We start from the raw sequence: 12,853 nt of genomic DNA, 5'->3' as shown, positions 1-12,853 counted from the left end.
CTTTTTAAAAATTGGGGTGAACCTAAGACTGCATTTTTTAAAAAGTCTTTATTTTAAAAAAAGATAATCTGGGGGGGAGTATAGGGGTAGGAGGTTGAGAATGATCCTAAATATAAGCCTGCAAAATCTTTTTCTGTTTCTTGACCAAATCCATGTTGGAAAGTTGTAGTGAAGTTCCCTGCTTTCCTACCAGTAAATTCTTAAAAGTAATTTTTTTGTACAGTGATGTATAATTGAGAAAGCACATTCATATACTTTTTCATGTTGATTTCCTTAATACTACATGAGGGGGAATCATTGTCACTCACTTTTTAGGTGATGAAACACAGTCAAAGAGGTTATGTGATTTTTCTGGGTCACATAGCTAAGAATGGGAGAATCAAAATTCAGACACAAGCTTTCTCTTCTTTTTTTGAGAGCCTGAGAGATAGCATGTGCAAGGGGGGGAAGAGCAGAGGGGGAGGGAAAGAGTCTCAAGCAGACACCCCACTGAGTGTGGAGCTTGATGCTGGGCTCTATCTTACAACACTGAGATCATGACCTGAGCTGAAATCAAAAGTCAGACACTTAACCTACTGAGCCATCCAGGTGCCCCTAGACACCAGCCTTCTGACTTAAAGTCCAGTCTTCATTCAATTGTATCATGTCCTGTGGTATCTTACTTTTGGTGTCTTTATCAGTAGAGCCAAATCTCAGTCTGGAGACTTATTTAAGTATGTTATGTTTTTAAATCTGAACCTGAATGACAAATGTGTTGTCTCTAACAGAGAAAGATTAGGAAAATGTCGATGTGTAGGTTTTTGTTTATTTGTATGTTATGAACTCCAAACTCTTCTCTACTGTTTCTATTAGATACTAGTGTTTATTAATAAATAAGCATAGCTTTTTAAATTTAAAAATGACATAAAAACACAAAGAAAACTTACCTATAATATTCTTAAGTCTATTTAAGTGTTATATGGCCTTCACATTGCAGTGTAAACTCAGATTTTGTTAAATTCCATACTAAAAGTTAGAAAATGTTACTATGAGCATAAAAACTCTTTGAAAGATTAGATATCTATAAAGACAATTGTTTTTCTTCCTGTATTCATGTCTCTCATCTATTTTAGCATCTGCAGAACTAAAGTATTAAATTACTCTAATACTGTATGGCCAAATTAAACGGCGGTGAGATTATGAGATTTTTTACTCATATTTTTCTTCTCTGGGGAATTGAACTGAACGTTATCTGTTTTCCTAAAGAAGATTTTGGAACAGATATTGCTGATATGTTTTTAGAATACAAAGCAAAGACCTTATGCAATTTCTATTCCAAATTCATGGAATAGATTTGTTATAAATAAATCGTACAATTTGACCCCTATCTGAATCCTGAATTCCCTCTTTGAATATTCCCAAATATCAGTTATCTAGTATCTGTTGAAGCTGTATAGAGTAGAGATAAAGAGCCTTGGCTCTGGAGTCAGACTACCTGAATTCAAACCCAGGTTCCACTGTTGTTAGCTATACATGTTACATTAGCTACTACAAGTGAAGGGGTTAGTATAGTGCCTGGCTAGAGTAAATAATAAAAACATTAAGTTGTTATTAGTATAGGTAGCCAGTAATGGTATGTTCACAACCTCCCTGACTAGTCTTTATCATTAATGAATAGTCTCAGTGTTATTCCCAACTTCATTAAAAATAGTAAGTAAATTGGGGTGCCTGGCTGGCTCAGTCAGCAGATTATGTGACTCTTGATCTCAGGGTCATGAGTTTGAGCCCTACGTTGTACATAGAGCCTACTTAAAAAAAATTAGTATGGGGACATCTGGGTGGCTCAGTCGGTTAAGCATCTGCCTTTGGTTCAGGTCATAATCCCAAGGTCCTGGGATCGAGCTCAGTGGGGAGTGTGCTTCTCCCCCTCCCCTGGCTCATACTTACACTATCTGTCTGTCTCTCCCTCCCTCTCTCTCTCTATCTATCTAAAATAAATAAAATATTTTTTAAAAAATTAGTATATTAATACCTGTTTGCTTCATATATATATGTATATATATATTCTTTATTAAGCTATTCTTGATGCATTCTATTCTTAGTGTACTAAGAATCAGGAGACAGTGTTGAAACAAATACCTTTTTTAGCATTTATCGAGATTGTCATGTTTTTTCCTTTGTTCCATTAATGAACTATATTACACTTATGAATTTCCTAATATTGACCTAGTCTCACAGTCTAGAGTAAATCCACTTTGATCTAATTACAATGAGCAGTTGTTAGATTTATATACAATGAAAATTATCTCTTTTAGTGTCAACTAATTATGCCCATTTTTTCATCTAAGCACATATTTCATAGAGAAGCAGGAATATTCCAAGAAAGTTTTTCTTTAAAGCTCACCAGTATCTCTATTTCATTCAATAGGCTGAGGACCAAAGAAATGGATTGATGGAACATCACTTTGAGCTCCGCGTAGAGAAAATTAAAGGGCTAGCCCCTCTTCAGGCAACAGTCTGGGGAGAAGCAGATTGTTATGTCCAGTACTACTTTCCAGTTCAAGACTCCCAATCCAGTGTGCTAAAAGGACCTGAGTTCCCTGAAAACGGTAGGTTTGGGAGGTTAGAGTTTCTCATTTTTGTATGGTTCTTTCATTGGCTGTACTTAGAATTTTTTTTTTCCTGAGTGAATTTTGTGTTCCTAAATGTTTCTAGTCTTAACCTGAGTAGTAGAGGAAATGGGCTAAGTTTTTATTTTTCTTTTCTTATAAGTTATGTCTTGTAACTTATAAGGATTATAAGTGTTTTGATAGGATTTCAAATTAATGGAAAATTTAACAAAAATATCACAAAGAACTTCAATATACCCTTTACCTAGATCCACAAGTTATATTTTGCCCCATCTTACATCATTTACATACCTCCTCACTTTTATCTATGCACATAAGTTGATCCTCATTACTCACAGCAGTTATATTCTACATAACATAGCGTTAGGAACACTGAGTTAGGGAATACTGAACCATTGCTCTTAGGGGAAATATGTACATATATATCTCACATAGATCATAATTGTAAATCCTAAAACAACTTATTCTAGTAGATTCTATTTTCTTTATTTTACAAAAGAGAGAACGAGGTTCAGAAATGTTAAGTGACTGAGGCTGCCCCAGTGACAATAACAAGGTTCATGTTCAGACCCCATCCAGCTGACCCCAGAGCCAAGTATTCTTGCATTACACCACACTAGCCTCTACCATCTCAATCATCTGATCATCTGTGAGAGCTAAAACAGGAAAGCAGAGTGTCACTTTGTTTAAGCTAAGCTGGGAACAATGAAGTCAAGTGACTCAATTTTTTTGCCGTTCTGAGCATGTCCACAAATAACTGCAAAAGTGCTGCCATTATTGATTTTGGGGGTTCAGATAAGGGACTTATATCCAGAATATATTTTTTAAAATATTTTTTAAAAAAGATTTTATTTATTTGAGAGAGTGAGCATGAGTGGAGTAAAAGGCAGAGGGAGAAGCAGACTCCCCAGTGAGCAGGGAGCCTGTTGTGGGGCTCGATCCCAGGACTCTGGGATCAAGACCTGAGCTGAAGGCAGACACTTAACCGACTAAGGCACCCAGGTGCTCCTAAAAAACTCTTACAAATAATAATTTAAAAAGTCTAATTAAAAAATATTCAGAAGATCTGAATAGACATTTCTCCTAAGATCTACAAAGGCCAGTAAGCATGTGAAAAGATACTCAGCATCATTAGTCATTTGGGGAATGAAAACCAAAAGCATCACAAGATACACCTAGATGGCAATAATGAAGAAAACCAAAAACAAAGCATAGACCAAGAGGTGTTGATGAAGATGTAGAGAAACTGCAACCCTTAAATATTGTCCAACAACAAAGGGATCTCTTTCTTCTGCATTATCATGAAAATTTGGGGGACCATAGCTACTAGGGAAACGGACTTTTGTAGAAATAACATAGAAGATAAAGATTCTGGTTCCAGGTCCATGACCTACTACCTCTAAGACCTTTGGGTTCACTATGCAACCTCAATATGTCCATATTCTGTCTATTAAGTAGTAGTAATAATAGTTGCTTTGTTTTCCTCACAGGAGTATTATGAGGATGAAATAGAATAATACTGGATGTTAACATACTGTCTTACTACATATAAAACATTAGATGTTGTGTTGGATTATACTGAATTGCTTTTCTTTTCCAAAGGAGTCTCTCTGAAGCCTTTCAGATCTGCAACCACACTCTGTGTTCCAGATCCCATCTTTAATAGTGAACACCATCACTCTCTTCTGTTGCCAGCTGAAGTTCCAGTGCAAAGGCTTCTACTGAGTGCCTTCTCTGCGCAGGGGCTTATGCCTGGAGGTGGAGTCCAGTTTGAAATCTGGTGCAGGTATAATATGAAACCAATTTTGTACCTAGGAAGGAAGTACAGAATCACAGAGCATGCTTCCTTTGACAGCTTAGGTTGAATTGTAAGAAAGTGAAGCAATCCCTACTACTTATTTTATATCATCTGGTTTGTTAGTGACTCTTCTCCAGATTTTACTGAAATTTGCTGAATAATTAGGCTCTTGGGAACAGTTGTATCTCATGCTTCTAACCACTTGTTACATTTGGAAGTGAAATTCTATCAGTTTTACTTCCTACTGCTCTTAAATATTTCGGTCACCTTTTTTCTCCTATTACTGCCTTATTTGGTTCACCCTTATCATATCATGGCTAAATTACTGAAGCCTCCTGACTGGTCTCCCCACCTCTAGACTTACTTCTTATAATCCATTCTTCCCACCACCAAAAGAGTAGCCTTCATAAAATATAGATCCACTCATGTCACAGACTTTACATGAATACAGATGCTCAGCCTCCTTTACATTCCTACTCCCAAGAAACCAACAAAAATGACAAAGTATAGATATAAAAGAAGATAGAGCATCCAGAACAGAACTAGGGAAGAGTACCATTCACTTGCCAGAAATTTTTCCTAAAAAGTCAGATGAATTTAGGTTTGATTTAAAACTGATAAAAGAATGGAATGTTTTGGCATTCTTAGGAATGTCAAAAGAAGTATGGTAGGTACTAACTGATCCTTTAAATTTGAGGGACTTAGGCCTTAAGCCATAGAAGAGATTGGGACCACTCCACTTAGAACCACTTTTGCTGCTACAGGGTGAATGCTCTCAAAGTGGCTACTCCCAGAAGTCCAAGTCAGATGCAGATAACCAGTTTGTAGGGAGCTGGGCTTTGTTCTGAACACAGAGTATAATTTATGGAGTTCCTCCTCCACATGATGGGGAATAAATCCAGCCAGAAACAACCACAGCTGTATACCACAAATACAGACCAGGCTTCAAGGATAACTCAATACCAAAAGCTGATCCCTTGGGCAAACTGAATCGTTTTTCCACCTAATTCTTCTAACTCACAGCTTGTGCTTTTGTGGCTTACAGATACTATTATCCCAACGTGAGAGACCAGATGGTTGCCAGAGGAACCTTGCCATTATCAAGGATCTGTGCCATGGTAACCATGCAGCACCGTGAGGATGTGGGAATACAGACCTTTAATCTCCCTTTAACCCCCAGGCTTGAAAATAGGAAAGAACTGAGAAACCAGTCATCAGGTAATTGAAGACTGCTTTGTCTCTTCCTTTCGAATTCCATATACATAAATATCCCTTTTCTCTGTAAATACAGACTTTTCATATTTTGTGAGACTTACCTTTTTAAGAATCTAATGAAAACGAAAAAAAAAGAATCTAATGAAAACTATGATCTACCTTTTTTTAGAAAAATGAATATGAGTGTGTTATATGCAAATTTTGTCTACAATTTTAGAAAATTCATATTTCCATGGCCTGTCTGTATAAATGTGGCTTGTCTCATTTCACCTTTAACTTTAGCAAGCATGTAAGAAGCCTCACAGCATAAGTCCTAAGTGTTATGTAAGGTGTGCTCAGAGAATTATTAATAATTCCGGGGCAACATGTGCAGATGTGGGATTGGTGGAATACAATTAGCATGAACTGAGAATTCACTGTAAGAAAGGAAGAGGTTAAGACTTAAAGTTGAAAGAGATTCATTAGAATTTGGAGTTTTAAATTACATCCTAATTGTTTCAGTAGGATGACCTCCAGGTATGTAGACTTGGCCTCCTAAGTTAAGTTACTGTACTTGCTTGAGAGTATCTGCCAAAGCAAAAGTTTTTATTTTACCATGACTAAGATTAAGTTATGACTCCAGACTGTCACTGATCAGCTTGTCAGTTATTTCTTAAAGCTTTCTCGGAAATATGATAATAGAAAGGTAGAATTTTTATAAAGGGCATATAAAGGGTGTTTTGGGTGGTAGTAGTAAAAGGATAATAGAAATTTAAGTGTGAAAACCTTTTAAAAGTTTAAAAAAGAAGAAAAGTGGAATCCATCTCAATTCTATAAAAATAACTGAGAGTTTAGGGGCACTTGGGTGTCTCAGTTGGCTAAGTGTCTGTTTTTGGCTCAGGTCCTGATCTCTAGGTCCTAGGATTGAGCACTGTGTTGAGCTTCCTGCTTAGTAGGGAGTCTGCTTCTCCTTCTCCCTTTGCCTCTCCCACTACCCATGCCCCATTCTCTCTCTCTCTCTCAAATTAATTTAAAATCTTAAAAAAAAAAAAAAATAACTGGGAGCTTAAAAAGTCTGAAATTAAGTTCTGCCTCTGATAGTTGTGTGATTTTGGCAAGCATTTCAGTCTCTGAGCCATAGTTTATTGGATGTAAAGTGAAAATAGTAACTTTTGTTCTGCCTTTATTCATCATAAAGTACAATAATATGAAGTGATTCTGGCCATGGACATTTTATCTCACTGCTAATGTCACTTGTTCATTAGGATTGTAGTGTTTATCCTCTTCCTTTTGACCAGGACTTCGGATTTGATACAACAGAAACTGTTCCAACTAATCTTTTTATCTTTTTCTTTTTCCCCTCATCCTTTAGGTTTACTGGATGTGGGCCTAAGGTACAGGCGTACTCCCAGGACAGCAGAGGGAGTTCTTGCTGCCCGAGCTGTCTCTATCTCAGTCCAGATTATCAGAGCCTGTGGTCTGCAAGCAGCAGCCAAGTAAGTCCACCTCTGAAAAGCAATCCTCATCTTTTTCCATTATAATCCACATAGTAGGGATCCCTGGGTGGCGCAGCGGTTTGGCGCCTGCCTTTGGCCCAGGGCACGATCCTGGAGACCAGGATCGAATCCCACGTCGGGCTCCCGGTGCATGGAGCCTGCTTCTCCCTCCGCCTGTGTCTCTGCCTCTCTCTCTCTCTCTGTGACTATCATAAATAAATAAAAATTAAAAAAAAAATTAAAAAAAAAATCCACATAGTATATGCGGCTCAGCTATGTAAAACTTCCTTGTGTACAGTTTCCAGTTCATTAAGGTTTCTCCTAAGAAAGCATGTAAGAGTATGTGTGAGTAGCAAACTTTACTACTTCACCTCTCATTTTTCTAGCTCCTACCCCTTCGGTCTGTTCTCAACACGGAAACCAGTGAGCCTATGAAAACATAAGGCAGACCTTGACACACCTTTACTTAAAATCCATCAGTGACTTTTCATCTCATTTAAAGTAAAAGTCAAACTACTAGAAATGGCTATGAGACCCCACATGATCTGGCTCCTTATTATCTTTATTACTTTATCTTCTCCGGTTCATCTCCCCTCTGCTTACTCTACTTCAACCACTGGCTTTATTGCTTCTGAACACACCAAGTTCATTTCCCCCTCAGGTAATTTGTCTTGCTGTTTTTTCTGCCTGGAACACTGTTGCTGTATATAAACAACATGGCTCTCTTTTATCTCCTTCAGGCCTTTGTTCATACTTCTCTCTACCTTGAATATTCTTCTTGTCCACTAAACACACTCCTGTTTTCTTTTGGCTTGGTAGCTTCTTTGCAGCCTTCCTTTATCTCTTCTTACATGTAGATGGAAGTGGCACTTTGTCCTTTGTCTTTTTTATTTTTTTAAGATTTTATTTATTTATTTATTTTAGAGAGCAAACATAAGTAGGGGGAACGGCTGAGGGAGAGGGAGAAATGCAGGCTCCCTGCTGAGCAGGGAGTCCAATGTGGGGCTCAACCCCAGGACCCTGGGATTATGACCTGGGCCAAAGGCAGACACCCAATTGACTGAGCCACCCAGGCACCCCTGTCCTTTGTTTTTTAGCACCTTGGTTGTAACCCATATTACTCAGTTTCAGTGATTTGCATACATGAATTTCCCCCACTTGGCTGTGAGTTCCTCTAGTCACTATCTGAACTCCTCTCTGCCCCCTACCACTGCATAGCATAGTTCTAGCACATATCAGGTGGCCAGTAAGAAAGAGAACTAAGTCATGCTTCTACTATAGACTAGTTCACTTTGGACAGGTTCAGGAAAGAAGCAGGCAAGTGTGCTATAACTTTTTCCCTTGTAACTTTGAGTCATATCATTTGCCTTTAACTTCACAGTCTGGAAATAATGAACTGAATTACTGCCATATGAGATCTGACATTGAAGCAATTGGTAAAATGCTCAGCCTGGTTAATATTTTTGTCACTAAATTCTCCAAATAGACTTACAGTAATTACTTGAGAACATTTTGGTGTAAGTGATACCAGGGCAGTTTTTGTTGTTTTTTTTTTTAATTTTTTTTTTTTTTATTTATTTATGATAGTCACAGAGAGAGAGAGAGAGGCAGAGACACAGGCGGAGGAAGAAGCAGGCTCCATGCACTGGGAGCCTGATGTGGGATTCGATCCCGGGTCTCCAGGACCGCGCCCTGGGCCAAAGGCAGGCGCCAAACCGCTGCGCCACCCAGGGATCCCCCAGGGCAGTTTTTTTTTTTTTTTTTCCAGGGCAGTTTTTTAATCATGTTCTTCCTTCACATTAAAACTTTTGAGTGGCTCAGTGGTTGAGCATCTGCCTTCGGCTCAGGGTGTGATCCTAGGGTCCTAGGATCGAGTCCCACATCAGGCACCCCGCAGGGAGCCTGCTTGCTTCTCCCTCTGATCTCTGCCTCTGTGTGTCTCCCATGAATAAATAAATAAAATCTTTAAAAAGAAAAACACTTTTGATGGTTTCCCATTGTCAGTAACTGGTCTAATTTTAATTGTGCATTCCTATTAACAGAAAAATAAAAGTTTAGCATATCTTCTAAATAACTGTACTTATTCATGTGTAAATCATTTTCATGTATTATAATTTATTAAATATACTATAAAATAACAAGCATATATAAAACTTTAACATATGAGATAACAAATATAGAAGTTTTAATATTTTCTTCCGATGCCCCTTAAGTTAACCGTACACACTCTACCTTAGGGACTGCTGGTTCACAGGATAAGCTCTAACCTGCTCAACTTGGCACTCAGAGCCCTTCTTAATCTCAGTCTTGAAAGAAGAGTAAGTTATCAAAATGCCCAGGAGAACTGAAAACTATTCAAAAGGAAGAACAGGTGCAAATGCACAGAGGCATGAAACTTGTTCTGTGGAGTACTTGTTCTGTGTAAGACCCAGCCAAGGTCAGAATCTGCAAATATGGTGTTAAATTAACCACTACTTAATTGTCAGAGACGGACTTGGCATTTAGATACTCAGTAGATGTCTAAGACACTGCATCATAGATAAGAAACTCACTAGTTACTCTCTCTGTGGATCATGGAGTAGGTCAGATCAGATGGCAGGCACTTTGTTGTAAGCCCTGCATTTGGTCTGTGTTACTGTTGCAAGAAGGAAGGGTAAGAAGCCAGGCCAGTTCTGACACTATATTCCCCTGGTTGGGGAAATCCTACAGAATATGAGACAAACAAGGTATAACGGAAACAGAATTTCACTAGAAATTGGATCCCTTGGCTTCTGGTCCCACCTGCATCTCACACTAGCTGTGCGTTATCTTGGGCTAGTTTCTTTACATCTCTGGGTCTAAGTTTCTTCATCCAAAAAATGGAAATTATGAACACCTCTCCTGATTTTATAAGGATCAGTATAAGATTAACAGTTATAAAGTCACTTTATAAACTACTAACTAATATACAAGTGATTAGTTCCATAATTAACATTACCTTTGTTAGCCAGCAAAATATAGTAAAATCAGAAATTAGTTTTATTTTGCATCTTATTAAAGAAAGGAATTCTTGGTATCCAGAGAGCAGGTGCTCTGAAGTCAGCCTTCTCTTTACAAGAGACACCAACTCCCAGGGCACCTGGGTGGCTCAGTCAGTTAAGCATCTGACTCTTGACTTCAACCCAGGTCATGATCTAAGGATCTTGGGATCAAGGCCCACATATGACTGTCTGCTCAGCAGGGAGTCTTCTTTGAGATTCTTTCCCTCTTCCCCTCCATCTGCGTGTGCTCACTCTCTCTCTAAAATAAATAAATGAATCTTTTTATTTATTTATTTATTTATTTATGATAGTCACACAGAGAGAGAGAGAGAGAGAGAGAGAGAGAGGCAGAGACATAGGCAGAGGGAGAAGCAGGCTCCATGCACCGGGAGCCTGACGTGGGATTCGATCCAGGGTCTCCAGGATCGCGCCCTGGGCCAAAGGCAGGCGCCAAACCGCTGCGCTGCCCAGGGATCCCAATAAATGAATCTTTTAAAAAGGAGAGAGGGAGAGAGAAATACCAACCCTCATCTTAAGTGCCAGTGGTCTTCCTGATACTATGTAGGCAGACTCCTTCTTTCTTATTCACTTGAGTCTTTTAACTAACCTGATGTTTAACTGAGAATGAGTGGAAACTTCTATGAACATACATGGGTTCATTGATTTGCTGATGAAGTACTAGTGAAGAGATAATTGGATCAAAGGAAGAGATATTACAGTCTAGGTATAGATGTAGATATAGATAGGCACTTGATTAACAGCAGTGGCCCTGCTGCATTACTTTTTAAGTCCCACGAGGGTAAATATAATTATTTTGCTGCTTTTTGTATCTAGGTCTGAGCCCAGGGCATGATACACAGAGTAGATGCTCAAGAAATAATTATTGAGTGAATGAATTAAGGCTGGCTTTTGGGTCCAAACCTTTCTTTCCTTCACTGCCATCTCTGAGAGTTTCCAATTAAGAGTCCTTTCAGGGGTGCCTGGGTGGCTTAGTCGGTTAAGAGTAAGCCTTTGGGTCAGATCATGACCCTAGAATCCTAGGATCAGCCCTACATCCCTGAGCAGGGAGCCTGCTTCTCCCTCCTTCTGCAACTTCCTCTGCTAGTGCTCTCTCTGTGTCTCAAATTAAAAAAAAAAAAAAAAAAAAATAGGGATGCCTGGTTGGCTCAGCAGTTGAATGTCTGCCTTTGGCTCAGGGCATGATCCTGGAGTCTCGGCATTGAGTCCCACATCAGACTCCTGCATGGAGCCTGCTTCTCTCTCCGCTTAGGTATCTGCCTCTCTCTCTCTCTCTGTCTCTCTCTCTCTCTCTCTGTCTCTCATGAATAAACAAATAAAATCTTTAAAAAAATTTTTTTAATTAAAAATAAATAAAAAACAAAAAGTCCTTTCATTACCCACAGACTTTGTATACATTATCTACTATAATTTTTACAATGCTCCTTGTTATACTTGTTTTTTTAGCCACTACTGGCATTTGATTTATTTCCCTCTCATTTTTCCTGTGCATAATGTATATTTTAGACTATGCTGTTGTGTAGAAATACACTAATCTATTAATGAGGATTTTAGGTTAATTTCATTAGAAACGAAAATGCAGTAAGCATATAATTATACATACATCTTTAGTATTTGTTGTATCCTTATGCTGTCCTCATTTTAGCAAAGAGGACAATGAAACTTGGAAGACTGTGAGTAACTTGTGCAAGGTCACACATTTGATTAAATGATAGAGCCAAGATTAAAACCCAGATCTGTTAACTCTAGATTACTACCCTCTACTAATGTATACCAAGTAAAATAAAGAAGACACCCCTTAAATCTCCTTTGGGGCTATCAGGAAATCCTTCAAAAAGAGGTGACCTCTTTGGCGTGCCTGGATGGCTCATTGGTAGAGCATAGGACTCTTGATCTCACAGTCATGAGATCAAGCCCCACGTTGGGTGTTGACCTTACTTAAAAAAAAAAAAAAGTATATAAAAAGAGACAACCTCTTTATCTAAATGTCAATTTTATACTCTTGGGAAAGTTGGGATAAGGGAAATTGTCTCATACTATATTCATGCACGAGAGAATTGACAACTCTTTATGAGTATCAGTTAAAGATGGATAAATTCTGTCTATACTGAACAAGACAAAAACAGCCCCCAAAGACATCTGGGAACTGGTCTGACACTTGCAGCTGGGCTTGATGTTTTCGTGCTGAGCACAAACAATCTCACAGAACACAAAGCTGCTTTGCAACCATGATGAAGTGAGACAAAAATAAGGTTACTCTGTAATCTTGTCTAGTTACAAACCAAAACAAGGTCATTATGAAAATCACAAAAATACCTAACATCCCCTCATCCTGGCTAAAATGACTGATCACTGCTGCTTTACCAATTACAGCTTTAGTCTTATTGTAGTCTTCCCTCCTTTTAGGTAGGATTCATCAGAACAGCAATCCAGAACAAAGCCCCACTTCTTTTTTTTTTTTTAATTTAAGATTTATTTATTTATTTATTCATGATAGACAGAGAGAGAGAGAGAGGCAGAGACACAGGAGGAGGGAGAAGCAGGCTCCATGCCAGGAGCCTAACGCCAAAGCCCCACTTCTTGAACAAAGTTTGCTAACAATCTAGTGCTGTATAAGTCCTTTCTGATACCTTTGTACAAAAATTCCCCATGATTCCCCTTGGTGTATATTCTTTCTCATCGTAATGAACAGTAAAATCAACTTGTTCAACTACCATT

At 38.4% G+C, this 12,853-nt stretch overlaps 1 protein-coding gene across 3 annotated transcripts in view; it reads left to right on the top strand.

Annotated features, from left to right (window-relative positions):
- C2CD3 (C2 domain containing 3 centriole elongation regulator) overlaps positions 1-12,853 on the top strand; it is a 149,725-nt gene that overhangs the window by 66,284 nt on the left and 70,588 nt on the right. For all 3 annotated transcript variants that reach the window (XM_041729982.1, XM_041729980.1, XM_041729981.1), the window contains exons 17-20: positions 2,408-2,588; positions 4,212-4,395; positions 5,453-5,625; positions 6,974-7,097. In XM_041729982.1, coding sequence (XP_041585916.1) covers positions 2,408-2,588; positions 4,212-4,395; positions 5,453-5,625; positions 6,974-7,097 — 662 coding nt within the window. The remainder of the gene's footprint in view (positions 1-2,407; positions 2,589-4,211; positions 4,396-5,452; positions 5,626-6,973; positions 7,098-12,853) is intronic.

This window comes from Vulpes lagopus, chromosome 15, assembly GCF_018345385.1.
Source record: "Vulpes lagopus strain Blue_001 chromosome 15, ASM1834538v1, whole genome shotgun sequence".
NCBI lineage: Eukaryota > Metazoa > Chordata > Mammalia > Carnivora > Canidae > Vulpes > Vulpes lagopus.
The sequence above is the reverse complement of the archived record's forward strand: the minus strand, read 5'-3'. Positions and strand labels throughout refer to the sequence as shown.